The 20,221-nt window shown below is 36.9% G+C and overlaps 1 protein-coding gene across 5 annotated transcripts in view; it reads left to right on the top strand.

Moving 5' to 3' along the window:
• RAPGEF2 (Rap guanine nucleotide exchange factor 2) overlaps positions 1–20,221 on the top strand; it is a 184,635-nt gene that overhangs the window by 131,648 nt on the left and 32,766 nt on the right. For all 5 annotated transcript variants that reach the window (XM_071556172.1, XM_071556174.1, XM_071556173.1 and 2 more), the window contains 6 exons: positions 4,236–4,367; positions 13,874–14,051; positions 15,798–15,934; positions 16,458–16,616; positions 17,951–18,103; positions 18,440–18,604. In XM_071556172.1, coding sequence (XP_071412273.1) covers positions 4,236–4,367; positions 13,874–14,051; positions 15,798–15,934; positions 16,458–16,616; positions 17,951–18,103; positions 18,440–18,604 — 924 coding nt within the window. The remainder of the gene's footprint in view (positions 1–4,235; positions 4,368–13,873; positions 14,052–15,797; positions 15,935–16,457; positions 16,617–17,950; positions 18,104–18,439; positions 18,605–20,221) is intronic.

The following is a 20,221-nucleotide window of genomic DNA, read 5'->3' on the forward strand; positions in this document are numbered from 1 at the left end:
TTGCAAGAAAACCTTTATTTTTACTGTTATAGTAAATACTAAAGTCAGTACCAAAGAGTAGAATGGAATGATAGCTGAATACAAGCACAGATTGCTTAATAATTTAATAATAAAATGATAGTAAGTAGCACAGAACATATACCTGTTGTTGTGAAGTTAACTGCTGTATGGTTCCCAAAAGCAGAGACAGTTGTTACTAGCAATTTTTTTCACTGGATTATAGTAGCATAGTTTCATGGTGTTATTTTCTAATCGTGTTCCACTGCAAGTAAAAATTTAGATGTAAATATCCTGTTTTGGGGTAGACAGCTTTTTGTTGCTTGTTGAATGTTGCATTTTACCCTTGTTCTGCTTACTGAAAAACATTTATGAAATGTAGTGCTCCAGGAGGGACAAGTGTAGCTGGTATTTGGTTTGTTTGGCAGGATTTTGGTAGCCGGGGGCTACAGGGGTTGCTTTTGTGAGAAGCCCCCATTTCTGAAGGAGCCAGTGCCAGCCAGCTCCAAGATGAACCTGCCACTGGCTAAGGCTGAGTTCCTCAGTGATGATGGTAGTGCCTCTGGGATAACATAGTTACAAAGAGCAGGGAAAGAAAAACGGTGCAATTGCAGCCAGGAAAGAGAGGAATGAGAACATGTTATAGAAACACCCTCGCAGATGCCAAGGTCAGTGCAGAAGGAGAAAGAGAAGGTGTTCCAGGCGCCCCAGCAGAGATTCCTCTGCAGCCCATGAGGCAGCTGTGCCCCTGCAGCAGGAGGTCCCTGAGGGAGCAGAGATCCACCCGCAGCCCGTGGAGGAGCCCCATGCCGGTTCTTGTGGATGCCTGAGGGAGGCTCTTACCCTGTGGGGAAGCCCATTCTGGAACAGGCTCCTGACAGGACTTGTGACCCCACAGGGGACCCACACTGGAGCAGTGTATTCCTGAAGAACTACCCCATGGAAGGGAGCCACGCTGGAGCAGTTCATGAAGAACTGCAGCCTGTGGGAAGGGCTCACCTTGGAGATGTTAATAGAGGACTGCCTCATTTGGAAGAGGAAGAGCATGAGGAAGGAGCAGCAGACACAACCTGTGATGAACTGATTGTAACCCCATTCCCTGTCCCTGTGCACCACTGCATGGGGAGGATGTAGAGAATTTGTGAGTCAAGTTGAGCCCAGGAAGAAGGGAAGAGTTGGGGGCAAAGTGTTAAGCTTTGATTTTATTTCTCACTATCCTACTGCAATTTGATTAGTAATAACTTCGATTGATTTGTCCCCAAATTGAGTCTGTTTTGCCCGTGGCAGTAGGTGGTGAGGGACTTCTCCTTGTCCTTATCTAGACCCAGTAGCCCTTTGCTGTATTTTCTCTCCCCTGTCTAGCTGAGGAGAAAGGAGTGATAGAGTGGCTTTGGTGGGCGTCTCATGTCCAGCCAGGGTCAACCCACCACACTTCAGCAAAAGACTTAAGCACTTGTGGGTTTTCATTGTCATCAGTCTTTACTTTTTGCCCCCTTGTGTACAATACAAATATTAAATATTTTAAATAGCAGTATGTGACTAAGATAGAAATGCATGTATTCCTTACAAGTTTTTCATTGACTTTACAGTTTAAAGGTTTCAGCTTTTTTAATTTTTGTATTCATTCTTTTGCTCATGCAGCCTCTCACCTTAACTTTGAGGGAAGGGCAGTCGAAGTGGATGGTGCTTTCAGGCCTGTAGCAGAGATGTAGTATTCTGCAAAGATGTGAGCATGTGCTTTCTGCTTGTAAATAGTCCTATTTGATTAGGATCAAAGTGACTAGTTAGCTTGCCTAAAGTAAAATGCCTGCTTCTGATCTTCTGTCACCACTTGGCAAGTCCAGCTCATGCAGCATGGCTTTGACTTGAGGAGTTTCTCTGAAACCAGTAATCACCAAGCATTCAGCTGATTGTCTACAACCAGAAAGATTCAGAAGGCTTGCTTTTATTTGCAATGTATTCCATCATTGAGGAATCCCCTGCTTCTTCCTGTTGCCTGTGCAGTAACAAAACATAAATCCTTGCTGTTTGTTTAAAACACTAAGTGAAGTCTTTATATTAAATGTAGCTTGATTTAATTTTTTAACATACTAAGTGGATTTACTTTGATGTAAGGTTCTTTAAAATTTTTAGTGCATTGATAAAAAATAAATGCCATTGTTAATGACGTGGAGATATTTGCGGGGCAGTGTGAAGAAAAATGAATGTGTTTGGCTGGGTGCAACTCTGTGTTCATATACAGCTCTCTATGGAGTTAATATTTATTTGGGATTGAAATAGGCTTTTATAAAAGCAAAGCTCTCAAGGTATTATATATTTGTAAGTTACTATTAAATTTGTGAGTCTTAGATAATTGATGCATATATCTTAAAATAATATGTAGAAATTCTACTCAGAAAACAACTGGACTGCTTGAATTAGGAGAGACTGCACTTTTAGAATTAGTCATCGACACATTGCAGAAGCTGTGACAGTTCATTTCTTCTGCATTTTACCCATGGAATGTATAGTTATTTGTAAAACAGCTCAATCATAAAAAAAATTGTATAGTGGTCTGAATATCAGTATACATGGTTCAGGTTTGTGATAATTCAAACCAACAGATTGAAAAGTCAAGTAGGAAAGACAACAGACTATAACTAATGCACTCCCTATTGCTGTATTTTCTTCTTCTGGTATGTCATTAAAAGTGGTGAGCATAACTAGATTTTTCTAGAGGCAGCATTCATGGGTGTATATATTAGGGTATTGCTTTTGCTAATTGCCCTTTCTTTGCTCATGAAGATCAACTCTAGCTCTGGGCACTTAGGATTATTAGTGTCGAGTTTCTTGTTTTAACCCCTCTTTCAGGTAAAACACCAAGAAAGAATGTTTAAAATTCAACCATTTTTACTATCTCTGGTGCAGTCATGCTGTGATAAAGAAATCCTTTTCAGATGTATTAGAATAAGAAATGCCAGTCAGTCTAAAGAAGACTAAGGTTTTCAGTTGTCTGTGCTTTTCATGGCAAATCTTAAAGCTAAGGTTCTTTCAGGTCATCTTCCATGAACAGACTTAAACAAGGCAAACAGCAGTAAAATCATTCAGTACCTTTAGCTGTATAGAGCTAATAATTTTCTCAAGCACGGTCTCTTGTGTCTTGGAGATGACTTTTTTCATAACCTTTTATACTGATTGGCTTATTCTATCTTAATGCTGAATGAGCTCTTATTTCCATTTCCATCCAGGGAGAGTGGTAATAGCACCAAGGTAGCATTCATAATTGACATGGATGGACACACTGCATATGACATTTTTTGTGCAAACACAAAGCCTTAGAGATGAGAGTATCTGCCTTGTCTGATCTGAAATAAATTAATGATCAAAGATTTTTCTTTTTTAATTATTGAAGAATTTATTGCACACCAAAATGGATACATTAACTTTTATGAACTAGCTGTGGGATGCAGGCTTCTTGGGGAGAGGAGTAATTTGTCCCTGAAATAGTATTTAAATACTTCTTCAGGCAGCAGATATTTTCATTTGTGATTTCTGCAGTCTGGCAATGTTTGCACTTCTTAAATATTTTCATGGGAGCTGTGTGTAAAGCAATAGTGAAAATATACGTAAAAAAATCTTGGTGGATGATTGTTAAATTATCAAATGCGTGGTCTTGATTCATTCATCAGCACTGCATGTGAGCAAACTCATTTCAGGATTGTAGCTCTTTGTATCAGTCTTCCCACATTTTCTAAGTGCTGTCATATTATTTGGCTCGAAGTATAATGGATACTTCAGTGACTTGGAATTTTCTTGTCTCTGATGTACTTTGTCAACCTGAGAAACAAAAGAGTTTACCAAATCCAGAGCAGTGCTTTTTGATTTTTTTAAAGTATGTGACTTTACTCACTGTTAATTCCCATTCTACAGGAAACTATTGATATTGGAAGTAGCACAGTATCATACGCATTTTGATTCTATCCAGACCCTGTAGAAACGTACTGATGAGTTTTGGCATATTGCCTCACTAGTGTTTGTCCTCAGATATATATTTTTCTTAAATCTCTTATATTTGCAAATATTTGGTGGTATTTTGCTGACCTCTGCATGAGTTAAAAAAGCTGCTGCATTTTCAAGCCCCAATGGTTTTCTTAATACACTTAATACTGGCAGACAGTAAAGTGTGACAAATATGATTTGAATTAATTTTGCTGTGTCCCCCTCAAATTGTAATGATGCTTTTTTTGCTCCACCTATAGCTTCCTGCAGATTTCACAAAGCTGCACCTTACTGACAGTCTCCACCCACAGGTGACCCACGTTTCATCTAGTCACTCAGGATGTAGCATCACTAGTGATTCAGGAAGCAGCAGCCTTTCTGATATCTACCAGGTAAGACTGGAATGGATGCTGATGGGAGGTGCAATGGCCAACAGTTTTCCTGTTAATATCTGCGTGCTCATGCTATTGCCTATTGTCAGTTTTTGCCTGAAGAAGTACGCAATAGGGTTCAAAAACTAATTTTTGTTTGAATTGTAGTAATTTCAGAATTTATCCACCATGTATTAGATCTGATGTTTGAAAACTTGCAAGTAATCTGCAGCACAGCAGCATGACCTATGTCAGGATCTGAGTCAGCCACATTACAGGATTGTGCTTCACGAATTTTGTTTGTAATCTGGGGGAAGGAAATCTTCCTGAACTTTAGCACAGAGAGCTAGTATGGTCTCTCCAGCAGATGCCCATGGTGGGACCTAAAAGATAAAGGGGTTCTGTTCCTGACTCCGACACTTTCACCTCCTCTTTCTGTCTGTCTGATTGGCCAAATGTTTAACAGCAGCTGTGATGTTTACAAATCAAAACTATAGATATAGGACCTTGGAACGTGAGGAATTTTCTTCTTGATGCTGTATTTTGTAGTTCTTAGATTTGTTGGCTTCATAGTGTAGAACCTATTCAGTGATGGGGAGAAATAAACAAACAGTGAGCAGCCTGTGCTGGCCTGACTTGGGGGGCATATTTCAGTTTTTCCACCCTGTAGAAACCTGATGCCAACATCTCAGCAGTGCATTCTCTCCTGCACATCCTCAGAAATACGGGTAGGTTGAACTGGTGACACTTTTTAAGGTTATGCTTCTGAGGAGGCTTTGCGTTGTAAAGCACTGTGCTATTTTTTTGGAACAGCTTGAGTTTGGAGAGACTTACTGTGAAACTGATCCAGAGTTTAAATATAAATTGAAAAAAAAAAGTCTTAAGTGAAATAGAATGAAGTGGTCTTGCATTTTTGACTTAATGTTTACTGTTCTTGCAATGTCAGAGGAGGATCTGTACTGATAGGAAAGTATACCAGTTTATTATTATGAAAAGAAGGAATCAAATCCAATTAAAATATATTTTTATCAAAATAATAAATTAACAAGACCACTGTTACATGAAGTACTGTTTACTAGAAGAGGAATAATGTTTATTTGAGATGCTTCTAAAATTGCAAATATAGTAATTTAAAGAATGGGAAAAGCATCTATACAAATACATATAAGTTCAGTTGTGATTGTAATTGTAGGATGTAGTCTGCTTTGGGTGAATAAGCTTATAGGCTTTTCTTGTGGAAGAAGATAAGCTATAAAAAGGTCTCAGTCCAATTTAGACACTTAATTGCAATAATCAAAGGTTTATTTTTGTGAAGTGTCAAATTAACTGAATTTCAGGCATAGCATATGTCAGTCAAGTATGTTTGTCAGAATTTCTTCTGAAGACAGGATTATTTTGAGACAGGATTTAGGTTTTTACTGTGAGAGCGAAGATGGTGTAAAATCAGCTTTGTTCTTCCAATCTTCTATAGATTTTCATTCCTTTCATTACTAAGCTTTTCACTTTAACATAAAAATAACAAGTACCTCTAGAGACACAGTCGTAGGTGGCATGTAGTTACAGGCATATAGTTGCTCTTTAAATAAGTTGGAAGTAAATTTTTTGGAAAGACTTTTAGCAAAACTTTTGTCACTGTGAAAAGGATCATTTAATTTCTGTGCAATTAAAAAACCCCAAGCAAAAACATAAGAAACAAACATACAGAAGCTTCAGAGAAATGCTTTTTTATGTAGATGCCAACCTGGTCTATGACTCCTGTGAATTTCATTTGCAATAATGGAATCAAGAGAATGGTTGATGTTTGGAGAGAATTAATGGGTTATTGAAGTATTCTTTTAAACTCAATTTACAAACATAATCTATTCTTGATGATCTTAAAAAGATTATTAGTTTCTTCAATTTGCAATTCAGTTTACAATTAATACCTCATTTAGAGGTGTCTTAACACAGATGTATTGAGAACTGTGTAATTGCATGGTGTCGAAGTAACTGTTAAAATAACCTATGTCCGTGTCAACATTAAGAAATACGACCAAATACTGTAGAATGTAACCCCATGTTTTTGTCTTAATATGCATATTTGAAGAAACATTTATTAAGGAAATACTAAGTTCAGGTGTGGAAAATGAAAAGGTTCTCAAATTCTTGAATTTAACTTAATGGTACCAAGTATTGTTTGACTTGATTTCTCAAATTGTGGTAAATAATTAATTTCTGGCCTCAATTTCAGTCATAAAGGAATGTAATGTAGCAGTGTTAAGCTAGGCTAAAGTATTGACAAAAAAAAAAAAGAAACCCCAAACCAAAATAAAATGGCTGTAATTTGACTTCTCTAGGTCAGGTTAAGAATTAAATAAACAGAAATATTTTTTCAAGACAAGACATTGGATCAATTATTCTTTCTCAATTGTTTGCCTTTTAATTCTCTTCCAAGTGTTTCTTCAAAAAGAGTAAACCATAACCAAGTCATCAAGATGTTATTTTTTTCCTTCAAATTTAATAGGTCTTAGGCAAAGCTCTGATTCTTATGTTCTTTACATAATGGCATTTTTATGTTCAGTGAAGTGAACTTCTGTTCATTATGGCTAGGTAGAAAGCAATGATTTAGAAAGATTACCATCTTGTCTTGCAATTGATAAAACAAAAAATTGTGTCTTCTTCAATTTTACTATTATTTAGATCTTTACTGTTGAAATCTGAGGTAATGATATATCATGTTTTTCATCCTAGTTCTGTAGCCTTAAGAGCAGCTGCTTGCAGTGAAAATATGTTCATGGCCTCTTAAGTTTTTTTTTTTTTAATAAATCATGAAGCTGAATCTTCAGATGCTTTCAGCATTGAACTGAGAATACTTCCTTTTAAATATTAATACAGCATCTAAATTTGTTTGTCAAATGTTGCACATGAAAGAACTTTTAGGATAAGAAGTACTTACCAAAATAACATAAACCTTTGTGTTTACCCCACCCAAGTCTCAAAAACATTTCAGGTGCCAATTAGTAAGGTCGTTAAATATTGTTACTTTTATTTAAGGCAGTAAGTTCATCAAGTGACGAACTCTGTAGGGTGACTTGAGAGGAAAGGGATGCTGAATGTTAGTGGCTTGTATGGCGGTGTATACTTGCCAAGAACAATACTTTGCTTCTGTCTTTTATTGACTTGGCAAAGCAAATCATTCACTGCTGCTTCTCATGTATGGTTTAGTTAATGCTTCCTATATGAAAACATATACCTGTTCCTATATGCTCCTAAATGCTTCCTATGCTTGTCATATCTATTACCAGATGTAGTTCCCAGTTGGAGAGGCAGGACATTTAAGATCATGAACTTGTGTTACAGCCCACACCCTGTTTTGGAAAGGCATTGCTGTGTTGGCTCAGATCTTTGCCAGCCTTTCTTTGCCTTATCCTGTTCTCAGACCGGTGGCTTCCTGCCGCCCCTCGGTGCCCTCTGGTGTCTGCCCAGATACCACTGGCAGTACAGGAAACCAGGAATATCCTTTCTGAGACCCTCCCAGGATGTGTGTATTGCTTGGAAATTTTCAAGATGTCAGCTTTGTTTTCTCATGGCTCTGATAAGGTAGCTCCTAAAAGAAAGGTCCACCCTCCAGAGTCTTCCCAAGGGAGCCCAAACTTTTATCTCTCAAACCAGAGAGTCCATACAGCTTGCCCCTAAGTCACTGTATGCAAAATAAAGAGGTTTTACCTTGAGATAAAGTTAGTCTTTCTCACTGTATGAGCCTCTGAAATGCAGGGCTTTGGGTAATGAATGTTGTATAGAATGCCTGGACCAGCTCTAGTAAACTAGGTCCTGTTTGTGAATTGCTCACTTCAACCCACCAAAGTTTCAACAAAGTCCTGTGCAGTACCTTATTGCTCCTGGTAATTTAGGTCCTCTTAATCTATTCTGTAGTTCATAACTGAGCAATACCATTCAAAGTCCTTGTTCTGTAGGCCTATGGTCTCATCAAACATTGCTCCGTTCTGAGAAAGTGTTAATTAGTTGACCATAGGCGATGATGCCGTGAATGACCCCCTCCCCCCCAAAACAGGACTTCGAGCCACCTTAGTGTGGGGTAAGATAAAAAGTAAAGGTCCTTTAATATCACAGGGCCTACAGCCAACAGGAATACATGATGACATGCATGTGCCCCAGTTCTAGTTTCCATGGCTTTTATAATAAGATCCCTCCAATCATTGCTTTACACATTTCTCAGTCCAGCCCTGGTTCCACCCCTGTTCCAACCCCTGGAATTGGTTCTGGGGTCATCAAGACCCTCTGTCTTCATCAGCTCCTCTTCCTCAGGCACACAAAGGTCTCTTGGAGTTCATCCAGTTCTGACTTCTGGGTCACTCTGACCTGTGTTTATGTTTCATTCTGTAGGCCTTCTGATATCCTTCAGCTCTACCTTAGAAAGGAGTCTAAACAAGATTAATTAACTAAAGGAATTTGAGCTCCCTGTTCTGGGACAGGGGTAGTGATAGAAAGGCATTAAACTTAAACTGTTAGAAATATTAACCCTCTACAAATTTACAACTACTGTGTTCCTAAAATCTACAAAATGTGAAAATGAGAACAAAAACCCCTTTGGCATCAGGGAGGATGCTGTTCCTGGTGTGCATTGTCTGGATTGTTACACATTTTCATCTTTAATGATGAAAACTGTTCAGACTGACTTCTGTGACAGATGTGGGCTGCTGTGTTGAAATTTGTGGTAGCTATTGAAAGAACAAATATGAAGAGTGCTGTAAAAATCGTGGGCTATTGGAGTTTTAAGGTATTTCATGGCCATTTGCACTCATGTGAACAGAGTATGAAAAAATAATTTTACTACTTTAGATTTATGTATATTTTGTAGACTTGTAATAATTATAGTTGACTGTAGTACATATAATAAATGTTATACGTATTAAATAAATATTATAATTAGATGTATTGAATTTCATCTTAATTTCTTGATATTGTAAAATTTTACTCAGTTATCTTAAAGCTAATTTTAAACAAAGCCCCAGCCATGATTTCTTTTTGTGGAGAAGCTGAATCCAATGTGTTTGTGTGACAGGAGGGAATATTTCAAGCACTTTAGAAAGTGATCTCATGAGACAGGTAGAGCCAGTGTTGTTACTGTTTTGTATCAGTATAGACTTAAAAATTAGAAAGTAAAAAACTAATGTTTTTGCTAATAAGCATACTTAATTTCATTTTTTAGTTTTTTTTTAGCCCTTAAACTACAATGGTTGAAAAGAAATGTGGAGATGCTTTTTTTGAACTAAACATGATTGCTTTCCTTGTTAACTTCATGAGATTGAAAGACTGCACCAGGCAATGAACATATTTCTGGTTTGTGCAAGAAGTTTAACAGAAGTTTAATAGAAGTTAAATTCTACTCTTGCTTTTTAATTTTTTTTTGTCTCTGGTGTTTTTCTCTTGCATCTTTGGAGATTTTGGATTGTTGATTTAGGTGGTAACAGTAGACGCAAAGTGAATTTATTGTTCAAAATGATGCAATGTTTCCTAAATAAAGTAGTTAAAATAAAAGTACAAAAGTAAAGATTAAAAATAGTCTATTTACAATACTAAGCAATCAGTAGTTAGTGTGGTTACTTTTACAGGTTTTGTAGTTTTTTTCTGTTTATATTATTATCAGCTAGAAGCTTTTTCCCCAAACCAGTAGAGAAAAGAAAACCATGAAGGCCACCTAAACCAGAGCCAGTCATCTTGTAAACACTCGTCCAAATCTTCCCACTTTCTCTACTGTAGATGATGTGTGTGTGATGAAGCAGTTGTTACACTGAAGTGAAACTTACTTGATTGTGGAAAAGTATAGGTTCTCCTTGACCTCTTCTAATCTATTTTCTCAAGAAACAAAAAATTTGTTGGAGAAAGAAATGAGGCAGTAAGTGAAGTCATCTTTAGCTGTTCACATAGTCCGTCACCTCTCTTATTATTTCCATCTTCGTGATGCTTCTAAAAGATGGAAGGCTAACAGGGTTGGGATTAATCAGTTTCCTCTCGTGCAAGTCTAAAGGGACCAACAAGGTCTCCCATTTTGGGTACCTCATTTCCCCAGTCTGCCCAGGTTGACCTAGGGTGAGTAATTACTGGTTCTTTTTTTTTTTTTATGCTCCTCCCATCTCCCCAGTCAGTTAAGGAGCCAAAGGCTAATAAAGAACTTACACAAGGCTCCTTTATTTTGTTTTGTTTATTTAGTTATCACTCAGTCTGGAAGTGGGTTTGATCCTTAGCAGTTGGAGCAACCATTTTTATTGGTGCTATATTAGCCTTTATAGGCACTGCTTAAAATTGATCAGCTTGTCCTTAGGTATCAAATGTGAAATACCCCTTCAACTCAGGCTTGAAAACATCTGTTTTAGTCTCTTGACTATCTCATTGGTGATATGACAAATAAGATATTACTCTGTCGCTATTATGAGATTTCTTTGAAGCTTCAAAAATTTTCTTCACAGTTGGAAAGATGACATGAGAAATTTACTATCACAGCTGGTATTCAGACTTTGGAGAAACATTGTTTTGTACTTCAGGCTGCAACCAGCATTTTTCTTGCATGCTATCTCTTTAGATTTATTTAAGTGAAGCTAATTTCTTTTATTACCCAAGAAACAGAATGCAATATAGACCCAGGAAGGGAAATTCTGAGGTGTACTTCATCCTTCATTGAATGGTCTGAGAAGCTCTAAGTGTCTTGATTGACTGCAGTAAAAATTCTGTTGAACACTCATCTTGTATTCTGGTTTTCAGCTTCTGAGGTTTATAAGGAAGCCCCTGTGCTCAAAGAGCTAGTCGAGGTTTTCCCTTTAGTCTTAGACAGATTCAAGGCTGTTGTTTTGTAACTAAGGGTTCCTGTGCAGACATGATTTTTCCCACACATGAGGGAGCACAGAAGTACTCAGAGGGGGTCAGTTATGAAGTTAAATATGTCAGCAAGAGGACCTTGAATACTTAATGTCATACATGATGCTACAAAGCCTAAAAAAGCTATTTGCAGAGGTTTTGTAGATACATTGCTGAGTGCTATTATCATGAAGGCAGATCCAATTATTCTTAATAACGTAGCAAAACTGATACAAAACTTTTTGTATGTATAAACACAAGGAGTCCTCATGGGTTAGTTATTTTAATTTTTTTTAACTGCTATGAAAACATATTGCCTATGCAGAAAGGCTACGTTTGTCATGCTTTGCTAACTTTTGCATAATCATAGCATTTTCAGAAAGTTGCTTGAAAAAAATGTATTTTTTTCTCAAAAGATATTTTTAAAGATGTCCTAAATTTCCTATTACTTTGTGGATTATTGCATTCAATGCCAAGCTTCTCTGTTGCAATGATTTGTAATTTTTGATAGCTAGTAAGTTAGAAATAGTTACTTCTCTTTCACCAATAAATTCAATTGTCAAAAAACCCTAACAAAACTCTGTACAGAGTGCTCAGCTTCAGGAACTGCTTGTAGCCTGTAGTAGTATTTTAAAAGTATTTTCTGAGCACAACGTTACATTTAATTCAGTGTGAGAATGAAATAGCATGAACTTTTCTTGATAATAGAGCTTCAAGTTTTTTTTCATTTCTGTTTTATTGCTTTAAGACAATGAAATAACTTGTCTTTTAAGATTTTGTACAATATATGGAAGTTTCTCATGTATTTTAGCATTGTGTGACTAAATTGAGTTCTGCATTCATTTTACTGATGTGCTTTTGAGAGAGCTTAATCTGGGCAGGTAGGAGGGGCTCTTGTTAGTAACGGGAAGGTTTGCAAAACTGACTGTGAATCAGTCCCCCTGTCACTGGAATTGTCACTGTTAGAGACTTCAGACTCTGACAGATTGGTGTCATAAGCTGTGTGTCTACTGACTCATCACCACTAACTTTTCCGCCAGTCACTTTTGATGAAGGCTATTTTGAAAGAGTAGTTACAGCAACTGTTTCAAATGTATCATAGGGAACACGCATGTTAAACATGGTAAGACTGTTAATGAAAATACTGCTATTGGTACTGTCATTTTTGTGATTTGTTTGTATGCCAGTAACATCTTTACTTATTCTGCTTAAAAAATGAACATCACTTTTTATAAGCAACAGAAAAAAAAAAGCAAAACCAAAGAAGGCACAAAAAATCCTAAACGACCACAATCACTACCTCTAAAAAAACCCGCACCCAAAACCACAAAATGAGAATAATTAAGTATTATATAGATGCTGTTATTGTGCTTGCCATATTGACAAGGCCCAGTTACAAAGCTGGTGTTGTGCTATAGGACAGAAGCATTTAAGACTCTCACTAGCTGCCCTGATCCATCCCCAGCCATATGTTACTGTCATAAGGTGGCTGTGTATAGTGGCATTAAAGTAACAGATGTCAGCCACAGCTAGTGAGGCAGGAATAGGGAAGATGATTCTACAAAATTACCAGTGCAATTCATCTTACCTTCTCTGTGTTTGGAGAGTGACCTAGTTTTGTGTGTTGTCTTTTTTACCAGCGTGAGAGACAGATCAATAAAAGAAACTTTGTAGCTGTGTTTGTCCTATGTATTATTTTTAAAGCAGACATCAATGCATCTTGTGTCCCCAGAGTCTCAGAAACAAACCATCTCTATAAGGCCTGTGAAACTGCATTTTCAAGCCATGACTTAAAACTTACTCATTAGAAGCTTGCATTTCCTTAAAAACTGTGATAGCTGAGCCCCAGCAGCTGCCATGGTATTAAATCAGGTTCTGAGAAAAAGCAGCTTTATCAGCCATGACAGACAAATGTTTGTGGGATTTATTAAGTGTTTGGTCTTCAAACTGTATCATTAAAGTATATTTACCTTTAGGTGCTATACTAAAGACCTCAGTCTGTATCTGGAATATGTTTTCTTTCATTTTAATACAATTTAAAGGAGGTTAAATTTGGCAGATATTCTGTGTAGTCCATCTGTGGTGTTTAAGCAATGACTTCGCATTTTTTCTGCATCTGTAAATTCTTAGGCAGTTTATCAGGAAATGAAAGCCTTATTTAACAATATTCAGCTGGAACTGTAGAAGGAGAATACAGATCTATGTTGCTGGGAGATAGTGAAATTCCTGTAGCATTTTGATACTGTATTTTGCAAAACTGTTTAAAATTACATTGTGTTCATAAGTGTCTGAAAATGTAAAGTTGGGGTGCGGACAGAAACTGTCAAATGAACTGTTTATTGAAAAAAATTTTGTTCTACTAGTATTCCAAGAAATTGTTGCTTGAAATATAACAACCATCAATCCCCCTAAGACCTACTGATTAAATAATGTCTGTTGAATTCTTTTTATGTGTGACTGAAATGAATGTTAAAAGCCCTGTTTAAACAGAGTGGGTTTGGTTGATTAATTGTTAGTTGTTTTAACAAGATATGTAAATAAAAAGTAACATAAAAAGTATTGAATTAATTTCAGTGATCTGTTGGATTACATTTAGCTGGAAGTCTGTAGCAGTTAAGAACACGTTTGAGTGTGGTTTGTTGTTTTGGTTTTTTTATTGTTTATATGTCAATTAGGCTACAGAAAGTGAGGCTGGTGATATGGATCTCAGTGGGTTGCCAGAGACAGCAGTGGATTCTGAGGATGATGATGATGAAGAAGACATTGAAAGGGCATCAGATCCTTTGATGAGTAGGGATATTGTTAGAGACTGCTTGGAGAAAGACCCAATAGACAGGACAGATGATGACATTGGTAAGTATTGCAATGTAGTAAAATATTGTTAAACATTGTTAATGCGCCCAAAATTACTTTTTGACCTTGAGGATTTATTTTAATAATTGGCTTTTGTAGTTGGTAAGTTTAGTGTTTATTATTATTATATATATTATTGTTACAGTTATTATCTGTAAGAAGGTTCATAAATGCCATAAATTCAGTTACTGAGCAAGTACAGCCACAGAAGAGGAAAACACACGTAATATGGGTGAAGCCTATTATTTGCTGGCCCTTTGATCTCAAGTGTCAGCTTCTAATTGATGTAAGAACAGGTTTATGAAGTAAACATCGTTAAGAGCTGGGAAACAGACAGAACCTTGGCAAAGTCTGCATTAACATCAACACTGCTTATCAGAGTATATTTTTTAACTGTAAAAGTTGTGGTGATGTGATTGGACATTTGTGATAAACATTGGAGCTGTTAAAACCTCAGTTAAATGTGCCTCTAATCAAACTAATTTGCTAGGTAACATACAAGTAAATACATTAAAAGCAAAGCACAACTAGAATTCAAATTCTAATCTAATCTATTTCACTGGGTGAGATCTGATTTTTTTTTCCTTTTATTGAAGTATGACTAAATGATGATTAAGGTTGATTGTCAGATGATTAAGAGACTAGAGTGTATCTTATGTGATGAAGATCTAAGAGCGCTGGGACTGTTTGGCTGAGAGAAGACTCAGGGATCTCATTAATGCGAACAAATAGCTGGAGTGAGGGTGTAAGTATGAAGGAGCCAGACTCTTCTCAGTGGTGCCTAGAGAGAGGACAAGAGGCACAAACTGAAACACAGGAGGCTCTATCTGAACAGAAGGAAATGCTTTTTTTGCTGTGACTGCGCCCCGGCAGAGGTTGCCAAGAGAGGTGTTAACATTTCTTCCTGAAGATATTCAAAAGGTGTTTGGATGCATTCCTGTGCAACTGGCTGTAGGTGACTGCTTCAGCAGGCAGGTTTGACCAGGTGACCTCCAGAGGTGCTTTCTAACTGCAAGCTTTCTGTGATTCAGAGTAGCTAAAATTTTGGGAAAAATATGGGGTCCTATGGAACACCATAGATGTTTAGATGAATAGATGTTTTAGATCAAACTGGATGCAAAAGTGTTTTTAGGGCATATAATCACTTAGCAGGACTGCTAAATAAAATTGAGTACTGTAGTTATGAACAATATAAAAAATGAAAATGCAAGAAGTATGCTGTTGAGTACAAGTGCAACTCAAGGGCATGCAGAAGTCAGAGCAGCAGTAATCACTTTAAGGCAGTAATCCTGTATGGTCTGTCTGAGAGGAACTTTTTGAAACCACCAGGCAACGATCAAGTACAGTTTACTGTTAGGTCTAGCCTAGGAGGGGATGGTTTTACCAGAAACTTTCTCAATTTTGTGAAATTTGTCTTGCTGTGTTTTATATAGTCCTGTCCTAGTCTTAAGGGAGTTATTGCCCTGACGAGTATTACAAATATCATTGGTTGTATTCAGAGCTCTTGGTTACAATTCTTCCATTATGCTTTTTCTTTGCAGGGCTTCTATTGATAGTGTGATCTGCCAGTCTGTGCCTAAAAAATACCCAGTAATTAAAACAGGCCACTGTACATGATTTATTAGTATACAGAAATGATTGTGCAGCATTTTAGCTTAAGTAGCCCCGGGCATCTTGCTGAAGAACTGTCTTTACTGTGCTTTGTTATTTTGACATGCACGACTCAGTGAGCTTTTTCTTCTTCAGAACAACTACTGGAATTCATGCATCAATTGCCTGCTTTTGCCAACATGACAATGTCAGTGAGGAGAGAACTCTGTGCTGTAATGGTGTTTGCAGTTGTGGAGAGAGCAGGAACTATTGTACTAAACGATGGGGAAGAGGTCAGTAGAAGTTGCTTTTGACTCTCCTATTATACCAAATATCCTAGATTCTACAGGGTTAAGGTCCTCTATTGTTGCTTAAAAAAAAAAAAGAAGAAAAAAAAGAGTGACATTGATCAGGTAAATCAAGCCTCTTTTTGTTCTGGATTATTGGGAGAGCTTTTGTTTAAGCACTCACACATTTCTATGCAATAAAAACATAAAAAACCACTCTCTGTTCTGTATGAAGGGCTTCCTGTCTATTTGAGCTTATTTGGGGAGTTTATTCCAGTGTTTAAGTGGTGTTTAAAACCTTCTTTCTCACAATTCGTACATCACCTCTTTATATTAAACACAAACTTAAGTTCCCAGTTTTCTTGAGCTCGAAATAGCTGTACATTTAAGGCAAACTAGCTTATAATTTTTTTAATAGGTGCTAAAAATAACTTGCTTTAGAACAGTTGTGAATGTTGTATTTATGTAGTATGACATGACAATGTTAAGTGGTTTGGTCTTCATGTATCCTGCAATGTTTGATTTGTAGCTGGATTCCTGGTCAGTCATTTTGAATGGCTCTGTGGAGGTGACGTACCCTGATGGAAGAACAGAGATACTGTGCATGGGGAACAGTTTTGGTGTTTCCCCTACCATGGAAAAGGAATATATGAAAGGAGTTATGAGAACCAAAGTGGATGACTGCCAGGTAGAGTGTCCAACTGTAATTCACATGCAAATTCACATACACATAGATGTAATCCAACCCAATAATGAGACATGATTCCATTTTAAAATAAATGTATGTAGAGTCTCCAGTGGGTAACCCTGGACAATAGTTGGGCATTATGGCTCCTGCATACTCACAATCTAGGAAACTGAGTTATCTTCATCTGGATAGGCATCATTTTGGATGAAGAAGTTTGCCTACATGCTCTCTGCAGAACTGGAGGCCTGTCAGCCTGTTCCATCAATCCACCCATTGCTTCCAGTGTTCCCTTAGTAGGATCTCAAGGTCTTACAGGCTCTTTTACTTCTACAGCTAATAGCCCTTCTTTACTCCACTCAGCCACTCAATATTAGGATCATACAAACTCTCTTGTGGTTTAAGTGAAAAATCTACTTTCGGCTCATGTGGCCTTTCAGGAAAAAAGTGTTGATATTTGCTATAATAGAAGCAGTCAGATGTAAGGAATGCTTCTCATACCATAAACCCACTGGCCCACTCTGGGTATGTGATTGCTATTTGCTTGTTCTCATCCAGAAAATAATAGCTGAGCCTTGGATGAATTAAGCATTTTGCTTGGTTCTGATGACTAATTAACTTCAAGTAAATGACCTTTGAAATGGTGTAAATATGTGTTAATAGAGTCACCTGGTTTAGTTTGCCCATCTAGCTTGCAAAATGTGCGTAAATGGTTTCTTGTTAGGATAATGTTTTCAACAAATCCAAACCATAGCTTGTTTCAGCTACTACTAGCTGCTGGAAAAAACCAAATGATGTATAAATGAATATAAAGGATGCAGGAGAAAATACTATCTCTGACGCTTGTGCCTTTGTGCTATGTACATGCATAATGATTTAACAACTTTTTAATCAGAATAAACACTTATTTCCTCTTAGTTAAATGTCCAAGTTCATATAAGACAGTTTAATCTTGCCCCCTAGGAAGAAACAAAGGTATAAAAATTTTAACAAGTTACAGAGGGTAATTCATTGTGCATACAGTATTGTCTTTCTGAGTTGTTGTAGTTGTTCTTAATTATATTTGCATAGTATAGGTGGTAGGAATGTCCTTAAGATAGTTACTCTTGCGCTTGTTCTTGGGTCTTGATCTCCTCTAACTGCCAGATGTTAGTGGAAGTACTGCACTTGTACATTCATCTGCTTACTACAGCGGCACTGTTGGAAAGACAAATTTGACTCACTGCAGGTTGAGAAGCTACTTTATCTTTTCTATTAATAGAGTACTTGCACCTTAAGTCTAAATGCTTTTGTGAAGATTTTACCTTTTAATACTGGTGCGCGATGATTCTTTCCAGTTTGTTTGCATAGCCCAGCAAGATTATTGCCGCATCCTCAATCAAGTGGAAAAGAACATGCAGAAAGTGGAAGAGGAAGGGGAGATTGTGATGGTGAAGGAGCACAGGGAGCTCGATCGCACTGGAACAAGAAAAGGTCACATTGTCATCAAGGTAAAAGAAAGAGTGTCTTGCAAAAGTCTGTGTTCTATGAACTTCTTAACTTGGCAAGTTAGGTTTAGGATTAGTTGAGATATATATTATAAAAAATATAATTATTTGAGAATAGACTTAATATTTCTAGATTTTCTTTATGCACATTGACAACTAGGTGATTTCTATAGAAATTAATTACATACATTTTTACTTTCTTATCACATTAGCTTATCAATTAATGGATGACAGTATTCCTTCTAGTGTAATGTATCTTTACAAAGAAAACAAATTTGCATGTGTTGAAAATCTGTTTTAATAACTAAGATTTTTTAATTATTTTTTTTGTTTTAATAGGGGACAGCTGAAAGGTTAACAATGCATTTGGTGGAAGAGCACTCTGTGGTAGACCCAACATTTATAGAAGACTTCCTGTTGACATATCGGACCTTTCTTTCCAGCCCAATGGAAGTGGGCAAGAAGTTGTTGGAGTGGTTCAATGACCCCAGCCTCAGGGATAAGGTTAAAATCTCCTTAATTATGCACCTGTTGCAATTTGCATTGAAATATAAGCTATTAAGAATAAAATGTGTTTTAGAGAGAGTGACGAAACTGAATAAGATATAATAGCTGTTGAGATATTTTTATGGCAGAATATATGCATAAAATGAAGAACATGCTTTCTTTGTTTTATTTAAATGTTAACATGTTCAGGCAAGGTAAATTAGCCATGTTTTATCTTGCTCTGTTTTTACAACATGACTTAGTTGTTGCAAGGATATGGGAAGGTTTTTTCCAATAATCAATATTTTTGTTTAATGTAATGGAATAGAATTTCATTGTGTCTGCAAATTAGAGCACATAACTAAGTTCTGTGTTTTCTGTACATAATACTTGTTAATACAACTTGGCAAACTTTTAGTGTTTTTTTTTTCTAAGAGACTAGAAAACTCATGCATTGTTAAGAATCTGTTGAGCTTTATGTAGCATTAAAAAAACCCCTCCACCAAATGCAACCCGAACACAAGAAAGCTATCAAATATCCTCTTCCTTAAACAAAATTACCATAATGGAAGAATAAGGCTTATGCAGTTTTGGCACACTGTCTATTGAGGCTATATTGTGCTTCACAATGTATTGCTTTATTTTCACTTGTATGCAATTTTTTCATATGTAAAAAACGTAGTAAAAATTTGCAGGGTTTGTTTTGGTTTTTGTTAGTTTTTTTTTGTAAATTTGAAACCTGGGGAATTATATTATTTAGATGAAACAGAAATTTGGTTTTCAACTTCTATTTAAATCTGTGTTTTTCTTCTAGAAATGCTAGAATAGCTGTGCCTTGGAGGAAGGATCTTACATTTGGCAGAGGATAGACTTTGCAGCTAATACTGTTACTGTTTCAGAGCTGTAATATTGGAGTTCATCTTTAAACTCACTTTTCTTTTCCTCCAGTGGATGAGCCAGCACAGTTGCTGGTATCAGGTCTGAACACAGAGCAGCTTTTTGTTCTACTGCCTCAGTGTCCACCCTTTTCTGACATCCAGTAGCAGCGATAGAAAGGCAAGAGGCAGAGAACAGCTTGAGACAAGTGGAGATAAGTAGGTAGGGAATAAGGAATCTTGAAGATTTTGGCTGTTTTGTATTGGGGGCTAATAGGCAGTGAGGAGAGCGAAAGGGGTGAGTAAAACTTGATCAGTATGATCAGTACTCAGGAGTAATCAGACCAGGGCACTGGAGATCCAGCCTTACTGATGATTTTGCCCAGCAGCAGGGTAGTTGATTTTACAGCTTTAATCGTCTTTTAATGCTGTTCCTGATTGTGCCACAAGTAGTGGTATTCTTCTGGAAGTCATCCTTCAAACCCTCCCAGATCAGAGTTCTATGGATGTGCATTAGTAAGTCCCCAACTTTGAAAGCAGCATTGACAGTAAAGGTATTACTGCAGGGGTTTGTAATACATTTTGCAGTAGGGCTTGCAATTTCCCAGCCAATTTTAAAAATCTACAAGTAGCCTAAATTCAACCAGACATTGTCTGACTCTTCCAATGCCAACCAGAGTAATGAAAAACATCAGAGCTGTTTAACAGGAATGAAGTTCATCTGTGTCTTGGTTTGAGGGGAAATAAAACCAAAATGTTT

The sequence above is a fragment of the Pithys albifrons genome, chromosome 5 (assembly GCF_047495875.1).
Source record: "Pithys albifrons albifrons isolate INPA30051 chromosome 5, PitAlb_v1, whole genome shotgun sequence".
Classification (NCBI taxonomy): domain Eukaryota; kingdom Metazoa; phylum Chordata; class Aves; order Passeriformes; family Thamnophilidae; genus Pithys; species Pithys albifrons.